The sequence below is a fragment of the Anabrus simplex genome, chromosome 1 (assembly GCF_040414725.1).
Source record: "Anabrus simplex isolate iqAnaSimp1 chromosome 1, ASM4041472v1, whole genome shotgun sequence".
Taxonomy (NCBI): domain Eukaryota; kingdom Metazoa; phylum Arthropoda; class Insecta; order Orthoptera; family Tettigoniidae; genus Anabrus; species Anabrus simplex.
The window spans coordinates 1,406,306,808-1,406,321,460 of record NC_090265.1 but is presented as its reverse complement, the minus strand read 5'-3'; the positions used below and the strand labels follow the sequence as shown (position 1 = coordinate 1,406,321,460).

The 14,653-nt window shown below is 40.7% G+C and overlaps 1 protein-coding gene across 7 annotated transcripts in view; it reads right to left on the bottom strand.

Annotated features, from left to right (window-relative positions):
• Positions 1–14,386, bottom strand: part of LOC136879008 (proton-coupled amino acid transporter-like protein pathetic) — an 89,576-nt gene extending 75,190 nt beyond the window's left edge. For 3 of the 7 annotated variants that reach the window (XM_068225533.1, XM_068225536.1, XM_068225539.1), the window contains exons 1-3: positions 13,845–14,386; positions 8,952–9,051; positions 6,047–6,139 (exon numbers count right to left, since the gene is read on the bottom strand). In XM_068225533.1, coding sequence (XP_068081634.1) covers positions 6,047–6,139; positions 8,952–9,028 — 170 coding nt within the window. In that variant the 5' untranslated portion in view covers positions 9,029–9,051; positions 13,845–14,386. Of the gene's footprint in view, positions 1–4,302; positions 4,425–6,046; positions 6,140–8,951; positions 9,052–12,521; positions 12,710–13,844 lie in introns of those variants that run through there. The other 4 variants (XM_068225534.1, XM_068225535.1, XM_068225537.1 and 1 more) reach the window with 4 other exon arrangements.
• Positions 14,387–14,653: the final 267 nt, after the last annotated feature.

The window sequence follows — 14,653 nt, the reverse complement described above, 5'->3', positions numbered from 1 at the left end:
ACAACGCGGCATCATGGTTTGGGGCGCTATTGCGTATGATTCCACGTCACCTCTAGTGCGTATTCAAGGCACGTTAAATGCCCACCGCTACGTGCAGCATGTGCAGCATGTGCTGCGGCCGGTGGCACTCCCGTACCTTCAGGGGCTGCCCAATGCTCTGTTTCAGCAGGATAATGCCCGCCCACACACTGCTCGCATCTCCCAACAGGCTCTACGAGGTGTACAGATGCTTCCGTGGCCAGCGTACTCTCCGGATCTCTCACCAATCGAACACGTGTGGGATCTCATTGGACGCCGTTTGCAAACTCTGCCCCAGCCTCGTACGGACGACCAACTGTGGCAAATGGTTGACAGAGAATGGAGAACCATCCCTCAGGACACCATCCGCACTCTTATTGACTCTGTACCTCGACGTGTTTCTGCGTGCATCGCCGCTCGCGGTGGTCCTACATCCTACTGAGTCGATGCCGTGCGCATTGTGTAACCTGCATATCGGTTTGAAATAAACATCAATTATTCGTCCGTGCCGTCTCTGTTTTTTCCCCAACTTTCATCCCTTTCAAACCACTCCTCCTTGGTGTTGCATTTGCTCTGTCAGTCAATGTATTTATTGACTTTGTTGACTTCTGATTAAACAACATTTTTAAAATCTGTTCAAAAAGAGAAAAATGTGTCTAATCTTTTTAAGAAGGCGAATAACAGTGGGAGGGGAAAGGTACTGAAGCATGAAATAGAAGGGAAAAGGTAGGAAAATATAGTAATGTCACAAAAAGGTGCAGAAGGTTCAACAAATTGTGTTTTGCTTCATTTTATGTCCTCAAATACGTACTTGTCTGTATGAAAACAGCTACATTTTAGGAAAGTTGTTGCAACTTAAAATCTTTTCACTACTGATGACATATGGAGTAGTTCTGGCGAGGTAAATAACCAACACAAAAATTAATTTACAGTAAAACCTGCCTGAAAAATTATTAAATACTTCAAATTCATACAAATGAAAGTACCGTATGTGCGGCGTATCTTCCTACTTGGCAAGATTTTATCCTCTGCCCAATAATAAATCCTGTGGGAATTCATTCAATTAAATTAGTTAATTATCCTATCTGGTCGTAAAAACTTTCACTTCATACCCGACCACGTAGAGAAGAACACAGAGAATTGATTATCCTATCTAACTGCAATTTATCAATAACTGACCGGCTGAAACCTCAGTCTGAAGATCAAAGGAAAATATCAACCACACTGTGCCATCGAATGAAATCAAATGAATTCTGAACTGATAAATGTGTCAGCGATAACAACGACCAAATAAAGCACATGGTGAACACAAGAAACACAATATATGTGGTGCACCTGAAAAACACATGGTCACCAAAATTATCGAGCAAAGACTATAAAAAACAACCAACTACAAATCAGAAAATATCGGAGTAATCCGTGGACAAACATATAAAATCTACCCCTCCATAACAATCATAAAAGTTCAATTTAAACGATTACATTATTTAATCTCTTGTTAATTAGCGAAAGGTTCCAAGGCACTAGATCATCGGCCTATAAATAGAGCCCTGCACGGTTACGGATATACGCGAATTTATCCGCGGATATCCGCGAAGTTAGTGCCTTGGCGGATACAAACTGCATGGCAATACAAATAATTTTTCTGATAATTTCTAAATGATATTTATTGATTTTCACGCAGGTAAACTCTTACGTTTGCTTGCAGTTAGGCGACCCTTGACATTGGTATGGGGGAATGGTGATATATAGAGCCTTGAGATCATAAAGCCGTAAATCTGACCTCAGCCTAACTGGCTTCTGCCCGCAGATAATGGAAGGAAGGAACAAAGGTCAATACGTCGGTAGTTGTCGCAAGAGAAAATCCCTCATGAACCTGTGACTGTAGGGATTCTGGTGCCAGGTGTCAGGTCTATTGTATTATGTTAACAGATCTATCCGTTTCAATATCTTGGGGGTAAAATTCTGTAGGTAAATATTTACAATATCCACGGATAACCATTCGCGGATGCGAGTGTGGATGAAGGAAATGCGGATGCGGATGTACACTGACTGACAGAGCAAATGCAACACCAAGAAGGAGTGGTCAGTACTTTATGCCAATTGCAGGGTAGACTGACGTCACTGAGGTATGATCATGATGTGAAATGCGCCGCTGTGCTGCGCACGTAGCGAACGATAAATGGGACACGGCGTTGGCGAATGGCCCACTTCGTACCGTGATTTCTCAGCCGACAGTCATTGTAGAACGTGTTGTCGTGTGCCACAGGACACGTGTATAGCTAAGAATGCCAGGCCGCTGTCAACGGAGGCATTTCCAGCAGACAGACGACTTTACGAGGGGTATGGTGATCGGGCTGAGAAGGGCAGGTTGGTCGCTTCGTCAAATCGCAGCCGATACCCATAGGGATGTGTCCACGGTGCAGCGCCTGTGGCGAAGATGTTTGGCGCAGGGACATGTGGCACGTGCGAGGGGTCCAGGCGCAGCCCGAGTGACGTCAGCACGCGAGGATCGGCGCATCCGTCGCCAAGCGGTGGCAGCCCCGCACGCCACGTCAACCGCCATTCTTCAGCATGTGCAAGACACCCTGGCTGTTCCAATATCGACCAGAACGATTTCCCGTCGATTGGTTGAAGGAGGCCTGCACTCCCGGCGTCCGCTCAGAAGACTACCATTGACTCCACAGCATACTGTAGACGTGCACGCCTGGCATGGTGCCGGGCTAGAGCGACTTGGATGAGGGAATGGCGGAACGTCGTGTTCTCCGATGAGTCACGCTTCTGTTCTGTCAGTGATAGTAACCGCAGACGAGTGTGGCGTCGGCGTGGAGAAAGGTCAAATCCGGCAGTAACTGTGGAGCGCCCTACCGCTAGACAACGCGGCATCATGGTTTGGGGCGCTATTGCGTATGATTCCACGTCACCTCTAGTGCGTATTCAAGGCACGTTAAATGCCCACCGCTACGTGCAGCATGTGCTGCGGCCGGTGGCACTCCCGTACCTTCAGGGACTGCCCAATGCTCTGTTTCAGCAGGATAATTCCCGCCCACACACTGCTCGCATCTCCCAACAGGCTCTACGAGGTGTACAGATGCTTCCGTGGCCAGCGTACTCTCCGGATCTCTCACCAATCGAACACGTGTGGGATCTCATTGGACGCCGTTTGCAAACTCTGCCCCAGCCTCGTACGGACGACCAACTGTGGCAAATGGTTGACAGAGAATGGAGAACCATCCCTCAGGACACCATCCGCACTCTTATTGACTCTGTACCTCGACGTGTTTCTGCGTGCATCGCCGCTCGCGGTGGTCCTACATCCTACTGAGTCGATGCCGTGCGCATTGTGTAACCTGCATATCGGTTTGAAATAAACATCAATTATTCGTCCGTGCCGTCTCTGTTTTTTTCCCAACTTTCATCCCTTTCGAACCACTCCCCCTTGGTGTTGCATTGTCACTGTCAGTCAGTGTAATTTTGTATATCAGCGCAGGGCTCTACCCATAAAGAGTGACCGTCACATGTCACAATTGGGTAGTAATAATCAGATAAATTTCATCAGATGAATAGATAACTTATCTAAAATCTGATATCAAAAATCAGATTTAAAACCATCAGATTCAAGAATAAATTTGGTACTTAATCACAAATGATGAACAGTCACATAAATATAACATAAAAATTTAGAAGAATAAAATACGTCGTCAAAGCACGTAATGCAGGAAATAAAGTCTTGAAAATCACATTTCATCGTTCAGAATATAGCACACGTAAGAATTTCTGTAAACAACTCATTATTATGGAAAATTATTCTTATCCAACACATGGCAACATAGAATATTAGTGTAGCCTATCTCCAAATAAAACAATCGTATTAATAAAGGTGTGATTATTCATAATTACACAATCTCATCATGACGCTCATCGTAAAAAAATTAATATTACTCCATCCACTTGTTGATTCAACAACCGTGACTTTTCCACGTAAATGACTCTATACAATGCTAACTCCAACACCCACCATATTATTTAAAATGGTACTATTCTCCCGAAACCCTTCCATTTACAAACGAAATATTAGGTACCCATTGAGCACATTCCACAGATTCACTGCTCTTCTTTCCATTAGAATGGATAATAAATGCGTAGTATGTGATTATATTTCAGCTAATATTTAATAGATTGTATGTAATGTCATCCCTTTTAAGAAATAGTCACAATAACTTCAATTGCATGCCTCACCTATTTACACAATAGACACACAAACTCCCATTTCTTGTAACTTACGGTTTTGTGGCATGTGCCTTCTTTCCACTGGCCCCTTATTTGGAGAGTGGTATCGCAATGAACGATAAGCAGTTCCCCTTTATGCACAGCAATACCCAGACAGACGACATCCAGATCACAGTATGTTCCGAAATCTAAAAGTCGAGAAGAGACTATATCATCATGGTACTCTTCTTGTAGTAACTCGTCAATTACGAGACGACAAAGGGATCCAGAGAAAGTGAATATCATGAAAGAAGCTGTTGCCAAAGTACCTGCGCATAATTTACCTTGCTAATAAATGTCGTATAGTTGCGTATACAGTATTTCGTGTTATTCTAGTTTACCACGTTACACCTCAAATATTGCCCTATTTAAAACCAGTGGACATTTCTGGCGCTATTTCTGCGAACAAATTTATACAACGTTGCCTGCAAACAGAGCTGATCTTGTGCATAAACTTCGTGCACTAACAGCAAGTAATTCACCGACAATGTTAACAAAAGTGAGAAAGGGAATAATTAAAAGAGTAGCATTGTGTATAGAACATGGAGGAAGTTATTTTGAAAATGTATTTTCATTAAATGTGCAACAATATTCACACATATTTTTATTTTCCTTTCACTTCCCTGCCATACGAATGCTCCTACCTGATGCGGCAATTTTCTGAGTATGCACTTGCCAGAAACCCAGGATAATGCCGATTATGTATCTGAAGCACCCAGTGCACAGTTAACAAACTACATGAACGTGAAAAATAACATTATTACCAATAATCAATCTGTATTCCGTCATGCCACCAACAATTTTGTTCTAATATGGCATTAAGATTATTTTCTAGTCAGGTGGCTATGGGGCACTATGTAGAGTAAGGTCCATACTTTTTCCACCTCTGTTTCAGATAAGGTCAACATTGTACCTTGACATGTCGTCACCTTCGAATAAACATTCTCGATGGGAAAGGTCTCCTGTACAATTTTAGACAGTAACCCGATGACCAGGAGCCATTTAAAAGGTGGGGGACCAATTCTGACATCCCTGTCTCTAGCAGGGATCGAACCTCATGGTTCAGACATTAAATAAAACTTATCAAAGCATGATCACTGTAGATCCCTGCTAACGTATGTCACCTTGCAGATGAACTCGCTAGGAGTCCCCACTTCAGTATTACTGAACAGTCTTCTGTTTCAAGTCTTTTCATTCTAAGTATATGGAGTGAAGTGTAAGCTTTAAACAGTGAAGTTAAAATCAGCACTAAAATGCCGTTTATCTTAATGCATTCGTGAGTAATAATATTTTCTATGACAAGCATAGTAGTGCCCTCTGTAGATAATTGCAGAGCTTTGAATATGTGCAAACAAAACATTCAAAACTCACCATATTTTGACTTTTAATTGCTAAATAATTTAATATTTTTCTGGTGTTTATGCATTACTTTTGTAACTAAAAGGTATTTGAAAGAATAAATTGCGCATTTAATGTTTACATACGTTTCCACAAACATAAAAAGCTCTTAGTTTCACACGACTGCTCATCGCGGTACCTACAGATTACAGCAGAATATGAACGGAAGCAGTGAATTACCATTATTTTATATTTTACTTCCGTTAGGTAGGGTTCAAACCATGATGAGAAGATAGTGACTGCGTCTGTACATAATCTGAGTTATGACATCCATGTAAAGAGCAAGAGTATCTCATATCTGACAAAGGATTTATCCAGTTAAGAACAAATAAATTAGTGTCTCTAGACTTGTCATACTTACCTATTGGGGTGTTGAACTTTTCGGACCTCGAAAGGATCGTACGACTTCTCTGTCTCCAGGCCATCCAGACCATTTGAAGAAGTCAAGTTAGTCCTGGGGACAGAATTGAAATATTTTAGCTATTACCATAGATTATTTCTAAAATTATTGCAGAATTTTTCAGAGTGCCTATTATTCTGCTTTTACCGAGCTCGATAGCTGCAGTCGCTTAATTGCGGCCAGTATCCAGTATTCGGGAGATAGTAGGTTCGAACCCCACTGTCGGCAGCCCTGAAAATGGTTTTCCGTGGTTTCCCATTTTCACACCAGGCAAATGCTGGGGCTGTACCTTAATTAAGGCCACGGCCGCTTCCTTCCCACTCCCAGGCCTTCCCTGTCCCATCGTCGCCATAAGACCTATCTGTGTCGGCGCGACGTAAAGCAATTAGCATTATTCTGCTTTTTATAAAAATTTGTTTGTTAGTACATTGACGCACGAAACTGTTTCTAATCTTTGTTAACTGCAGGATTTTAAAGCTGCTGCACCTCTTTAGTTATGGTAAATAACTTCAAAACTCGTCTTAATTCACTTCATCCGTTCGTAAATTATTACTTATTACATCTATATTTCTAAAATCGTATTTCTGGATGTTAACCCAATTCTTGGTTTTTATATTAGGAAAAATAATGGCTATGTCATATTCAGTTTAATTTTTGTTTGTTTTCCCGTTTGTATAGGCCTATCTGGTTTGTCTACTGCAGCATTATGAGAAAAATGATGGCTTGAAACTTGGCATTTAAGTCTATGGTAAGGGCAAGTAGGATCTTCGTTATATCCTATTCAAAATAATTCAGCAGGAGGGGCGCTACAGATGGGTCCTAAAATAATTTTTTTTCTCTATTTGCATTAAATTTTAGTCGCACCGATAGTCAGATCTTATGGTGACGATGGGATGGAACGAGTTTAGGACTGGGAAGGAAGCGACCGTGGCGACGTACATTGTCTGGTGTGAAAAAGTGAAACCATGAAAAACCATATTCAGGGCTGCATACAGTAAGGTTCGAACCCACCATCTCCCGAACGCAAGTTCACAGCTACGTGACGCAAATCGCGTAGCCATTTCTCTCAGTCGGCGTATCTCTCTTACGGTTGGTTTTAAAGGAGAATTTCTCCTGTCAAAATGTATTTAGAATCTTATTCACTTTTCCGTTCTATAGTTTTTCTCGCTACAGTAAAAGAAAAGCGAAAAATCTGGAGAAGTGCTCCAGAGAGAGCCTAAAATACAAAGCTCGATACATCTTTCTTCAGGTCAGTTTCACAGGAAAATTGCTCATAGTTTATTTACAAACTTTTCATGTAATTTTTTTTCAGATACAGTGTTAGTGGCGGGCGTGTGGAAGTTTAAGCCCAAGAGTCGATAGCTAGCTTTTATAAAGAGTTGCTATAGAGATCATTTTGTCAACGTTTGAAAGTCTTTGTACATCTGCCTGTACTCTTTGATATTAACTTAACACCTGGTTTAATACTAGAATGTTGCGATCTGTCTGAAAGGGAATGATGTCGAAGAGAATCAAATGCGCTAATATCTCCTTTTATAACATCTCCGAAAAGTTGAACAAATATACATTTCTGAAAGATGCGTTTCACTTGCAGTGCATTTAACGTCGAGAAGCGTCCTGTGGTCATCATACAGAAATAAGAGTTGCTAGGCACTATATAATAATAATAATAATAATAATAATAATAATAATAATAATAATAATAATAATAATAATAATAATGTTATTGTTTTTAACTACTTAACTACCAACTATTTACTTTAACGGTTGTTGGAGACGCTGAGGTGCCGGAATTTCGTCCTGCAGGAGTTCTTTTACGTGTCAGTAAATCTACCGACACGAGGTTGGCGTATTTGAGCACCATCAACTACCACCAGATTGAATCGAAATCGAACCTGCCAACTTGGGCTGCTGGACCACTCAGCTCGGAAAATACTATATAAGTACCGTAAGATAGGTAGATAATTTTCGTATAAATATTTTTTGTTGTAATGTAATTTTTTTACATTATATGCAGAATGCTCAATAAATGATCGACAAAAATCATGTTAAGTGACTTTTCCCATTAATGACGAGTCTATTGCATATCAATAAAATTAATAATTTATTGAATTTTGGAAGTTGGTGTTATACAGTTCCTTGTCTAAAGCTAAACCAAGGAAGTTAGCAGCTTCGTCTGGGGCGCATGTTCGTAAGCTTGAATTCGGGAAATAGTGGATGCAAACCTCACTGTCGGCAGCCCTAAAGATGGTATTCCGTAGTTTCCTATTTTCACACCAGGCGAATGCTGGGTTTGTACCTTAACTAAGGTTTCCCTCTCAGCCCTAGCCCTTTTCTCCCCCATCGCCAACGAAAAGCTTTATGTTAGCGTGACGTTAAAATTTTATGGAAACTAATGTATAGTACTAGTCTTGAGAAAATATTCCATGAAAATATGTTGATAAGGATTTCATTTTCGCTGTCATGATCTAAGGGTTAATCTAAGATCCGGTATCCAGGTTCAACCAACGCTCTGTTTAATTCCAAACTGTTTTGATGTGATGATCATTGTTGAGATCAAAGTTACGTTCTTAAAATTTCATTTCATCGATGTCAAAATAATAACATGGGCATTTCATTCGACCTTCACGTGATAAATTTTCACATAAATCTAATACAATTATCACTCCGATCGCGTGCACCTGACGAAAAGTTAAGTCCTCAATGACAGAGCCAAGAATCGAAACCAGGATAACCAAGCAGTAAGATGAAATTCTAACCATGTATATATATATATATAAGTAGGATACTCAATTCGTAGTATATGATAGCCTAGAAATAAAGTCAATTAAAACAAAAATCCATTACAACCATCAACAATACTCACGAAGAAGTGGTATTCAGTCGCTCTGAATGCACAATTGGTAACACCTCCTTCTTTGTAGTGAAGTCCTGGAACTCCATTCTGTTGCTGAATTACCCACAGGCTGTAACGGTATTTTCTATATAAATATAATTGACCTTCAAAAGAAAATGACATTGGTTATAAAATGCAAGTTTTATTTCTGAACATATTTTTCCATTAAGTAAACACGAAAACCGAAGAAGCTATAGCATTTCAAACTTTAAACTGACTTCCCTCAAATATTGAATACTCTTGGATCAGCCGGTTTTTCCTTTGCACTCTTCTATACTAGTATGTATAAGGGTGGGAAGACGTTATGTTTAACTAGGTGTAATGACGTTGTCCTACAACAGGAATGAAAGTACTATGCTCGCCTTTGCAACATACTCTCAAGTCGTAAAACGAACTCGAAGAAAAAGCTGATAGAATACAGATAGAATATATACACTCTTAGTTGTAGTAATGACATCAGATACTTAAGTTCTAGAAGCTTTCCCTCAGATACTTTCTTTCTTTCTTTCTTTCTTTCTTAATCTGCTTACCCTCCAGGGTTGGTTTTTTTCCTCGGACTCAGCGAGGGATCCCACCTCTACCGCCTCAAGGGCAGTGTCCGGGAGCGTGAGACATTGGGTCGGGTGATACAACTGGGGAGGATGACCAGTACATCGCTATGCTGAACAGGGACCTTGGTGGGGATGGGAAGATTGGAAGGTATAGTCAAGGAAGAGGAAAGGAAGCGTCCGTGGCCTTAAGTTAGGTACCATCCCGGCATTTGCCTGGAGGAGAAGTGGGAAACCACGGAAAACAACTTCCAGGATGGCTGAGGTGGGAATCGAACCCACCTCTACTCAGTTTACCTCCCGAGGCTGAGTGGACCCCGTTCCAGCCCTCGTACCACTTTTCAAATTTCGTGGCAGAGCCGGGAATCGAACCCAGGACTCCGGGGGTGGCAGCTAATCACACCAACCACTACACCACAGAGGCGGACTCCCTCAGTTACTGATATTTTAAAATAAGACTTGTCTAAGAGGTTTTCAAACGTAAGAGAAAGTGTCAAAATATCGACACCAGAGGCAGTGTTCTTACTGTTATTTATCTGCTTGACGCATGAAGTAACGAAGTTGTTTATCGGTTTTTCCCGTGTGAGCGCTGAAGATTAGCAGATTTATCCACTGGAAGCAAAATTTGAAAACTCTGTAAATCATTGTGAACTAATTTTCTTTTGTCCTTTTTATTGAGAATAGTACTCGAAAAAAAAAAAAAAAGACACTGAAACCTCATTTGTCGTTTTGTACGGTTAGTCGGCTTTTCTTTCGGACTCTTCGTTTATTACATCATATATTATAAATGCTGGGTTGAGTGGCTCAGCGCTGGTTTTCTGAGTCCTACCATGGCTAAGTCCAGTGGTATTTCAATGTACACGATAGATATGTGTTACTATAAAGAAGTACTTCAGGTAGACTATGGCTTGTGTCCGGCCCCGCGGTGCAGGGGAAAAACGTCCGCCTGTCACCCGGTGGCCCCTGGTTCGATTCCCGGCCGGGTCAGGGGCTTTTAATTGTAAAGGATTAATATCCCTGGCCTGGGGACTGGGTGTTTGTGTCGTCCTTAATGTTCCCTTCCTTTCCTCACATTCAACACTTTACACTTCCGCAATTTCCAAATACACGCAGGTTCATAACATATGGTGCAAAGTAGGGGTAAAAGATCTTTTTAGGTCGACGCCCCGAATGAATAGCATTTTAAAAAAGACTATTGCTTTTTTTACATTTGGGTTTACGTCGCACCGACAGAGATGGGTCTTACGATGACGACGGGATAGGAAAGGGGTGGAAGTGGGAAGGAAGCGGCCGCGGCCTTAATGAAGGTACAGCCCCAGAATGTGTCTTGTGTGAAAGAAGGAAACCACGAAAAACCACATTCACGGCTGTCGACAGTGGGGTTCCATCAGAAAACATCTTTGATACCCTTCCTATCACACATGGGTTGACGCAAAGGTGGGTACTTGCCCCATCGCACTTTGTTCTGTACTTGGCTGCTAAGTTTTCTGATACATCATCTACCAGCACCTCTGGCATTGATTTGAGGTATCGCCTTAATTAAATTCTCTTCAACTTCACAAGATTTCGTTCACATCGCTTAATTCATGTGACGAGGATAATTGAACTGCAGAATGCTGATGACACTGTATCACATGCTCTTACATCCGAGGAGCATCAGTGGTAATTTAATAGTTTCAAGTGAGCATACGATCGCTTTGGTCGCACTATCAACGCCCAGGAAACTAAGATTCTTGCCCAATCTGCCCCTGGGACTAGCCTTGCAAAGTTCAATGTCTCTGTCTCAGACGTGATTTTAGAACAGGTAGAACACTTTGTCTAAACGATGCACCTCAGAACAGAATGTGAAAAACACACTCCATGCTGCCCACTTGGCATTACGTCAGCTATCCAAACGTTACTTCAACAATAAAGACCTAACAGTTCATACGAAACTAATGGTGTGTATGAAGCAATTATAATCTCAGTGTTACTCTACAAAAGTGAAACCTGGACCCAGTATTACCATGACATGAGCGTCTCTCGCGGTAGGTGGCTCTGTGTTTAGGACGCAGTATATTGCATGTCCTACTTCGCTACGTTACTGAAGATTGAACTTGATCGTATCCTTACAGGAAGCGCTGCAAACTTATTTTTTTTTTGTATGTGAATGTCTACTGTTTTTGAGGACCAACTGCTAGCTGACAAACATGGCCGCTCATCGTCGTGCTGATGTAGTAATAGATAGTGAGAAAGTATTCTAAATTTTGATGAAGGAAGTAAGGGTTCTAATTTCCACCATACGGATGAAGAAGTTGATGACGACTTCCTTCCTGAAAATATCGTAATAGAGGCTGAAAGAATAAATGATAGTGACAAAGAAGAATTTCAACCACCACCTGTAAAGAAGTTACACAACTTTTATCGTGCATCGTTCATGGAAAATAATTATCCTGGAATGCCTCTCCCTGTCCGAGTACAAGAATGACCTGATGTAACCTGTCTAAACGATGCACCTCGAACGAGGATATGGATAGCAGACTCCGTGATGCCCACTTGGCATTTAGTCGGCTATCCAACCAGCTATACTAATGGGATATGTAAACAAACATACCACAGAAGAATACTTATCAATTGATCCACTCATCCGCACTCCCATATTTCCTCCACTCATGTCATACAATCGCTATAAAACAATTCTACAGTTCTTTCATTTCAGTGTTGACAGTTCCAAACCGAAAGATGAAACTCAACAAAATCAGCCCAGAAAGGAACAAGGAGAACCATTTACCAGTAGAAATACTGTAACAAAACGCTATGTCTAGCACAAAGAAGACATTTTTGATTTTTTTCAACTAGGACATTTTGTATCTAATGTTCTGTGTGCCTGTACGGTAATTTATAATGGGGTCTACTTATGTGTGTGCAGAAACCTAAATTTTAGAGTATGTCAGTACTTCGAAAACACCTCAAATATTTATATGTAAAATGGGATATTCATCTCCAATCTTACAGTTCTTAAGAAAGCGTACATAAACAGTGTAGAAGCCTCTATCACTGGCCATCGGCTTCGGTTGATTAGGTATGTCTGCCGTGTGAGCGACACCAGGCTTACTCTCCAATTCCGATATGGTGAACTTCTATCAGGCACAAGACACAAGCCTAAACAAACCATGAAGGTTACGAACACAGACCTCAATCGGTCGCTTTGGCGCCGAACCACCTCTACTGCTGCTGCGCTGCTTGAGCAAGTGCATCACAGGCATGAAGATCCTAAGCGACAAGGTACCGGTACGCATACTCCGTCAGACGTAGCTTCATCCTCTCCCATCCGCCGAGTGCAATCTGTGTGACGCATGTTCATGATAGAATTGAGTTGTTCAGTCATCGGAAGTAAGAGTACAAACAGCACTGAGTTGAAGTTGATTTTAAGCAGGAGAAATCGTAGCCTATGCCCGGAAACGAGTCAGCCAAAGACGACAACGAGGGATATTTCAAACTTTCAATCGAACTAGGCAAAGGAATAAATTAGATACATCTTACGTCTTACGTGTTATAAAATCTCATCATTCATTTAATAATTTAGTAAGATGTGTTTAATTAAGTACCAACAGAACCGAACCAGTGCCCATTACCTATGTGTTAGAATAGGAGTAAGGAATGATTGTTAAAAAGCTATTTTACTTTCGTGATGAATTTTATCCATCTGATAAAGAGGTATCTCAAATACTAAATTGATGTTTTTGATGTGCATTTTCTGTAATTTCTCTCAGTTGGTATAACATTATGTTAACTTTTAAAATTTGACGAAGTAACATTTATTTATATTCAGTGTTTAATTGAACTTCTACTTTACCCTATTCTACAAGGAACATTTTCAGAAGTTAGTACGAAAATACGATTTCTTAATCATGTGGTGAGCTTTTCTATCCTCAGCACGTTAAAATCTGGATTGCTACTTTATCCAAATATTTAAGACTACTGCCTCTGCTCATTCCACGTAAGTCCATCAATTTATTCCTCACCTTCTCTGAAAAATCTTATACCAGAGACGTTAAACGTTCATCCTGATCATAAGTCGACTAACCCCTAAAATATGCAAAATAAACAGGTCAACTTTAGATTCTCCTCATGTTTAGTGGATTCGACAGACTGCTGGACTAGTTGTTTCCCCACCAAACATTCTCGATCTCCTCCATTCCGTCGCCTGCAGTCTAAATGTTTATATTTTTCCTTGTAAAAAAGTTGGCGGCTTAAATTACTGCGAAGTAAACCCAGGTAACTACCATATACAATGTATTTAGTAAGAAATAAACACAAATAGTTGACAACTCACCTGATAGTAATATTTATTAATCCTGTGATGAGTTTTCCATTGGCGTGCTACGGGAAAGGCATCCAAGCCACTGACTACCGACGGGTAAACAACACTGTCCTCAGCATGTTAATTGACTGCCAAGGTGCAGATTATTTAACCGAATGGAGCTAATTCACTCTCTCTCTCTCTCTCTCTCTCTCTCTCTCTCTCTCTCTTTCTTTCTCTCTCTTCACTGCTATTTAATGAACAACCTGGAAATGAGAATTACAAACAAGCTCCGAATTCTTCCATAATAGATTTCCACATGTGCATAATCATTCTTCATTGAGACTCATACCCTATGTTTGCAGTCAAATAACGAGCGGATCAAGTCTCTTCCAAACTGTACAACTCCATCAATGGAATTAACAAATACATTTTAGTTACACTGATATAAAATACGGTATATTTTCCACTTTTATATCATTACACATGAGAAGTTCGATAAATTAGAACTTGGTTGATAACCGAATGACAATTTCAACTCACTGAAAATGAACTAAACGTTTTGCAGCCTATTCTTTTGCACTATCTGCCTTTTACTACCTAGATTAAACGCATTAGCTATGCCTCGCAAATAAGTGCAGATGGTAACGTCAAAGCACACATCCATTCTTCTTTTTAAATAAACATCTAACGAAGTTGTTTTTCATCACTGTGATCCCCGTTCGGAGTATAATTCTCTAGTTTACGGACGAGTGGTAAAAAAGACAAACTATATGGTTGTAACCGATGAACTGATACAATTATTGTCATTCTCAAAAAGCAGGGACGTTGAAAGCATGAGA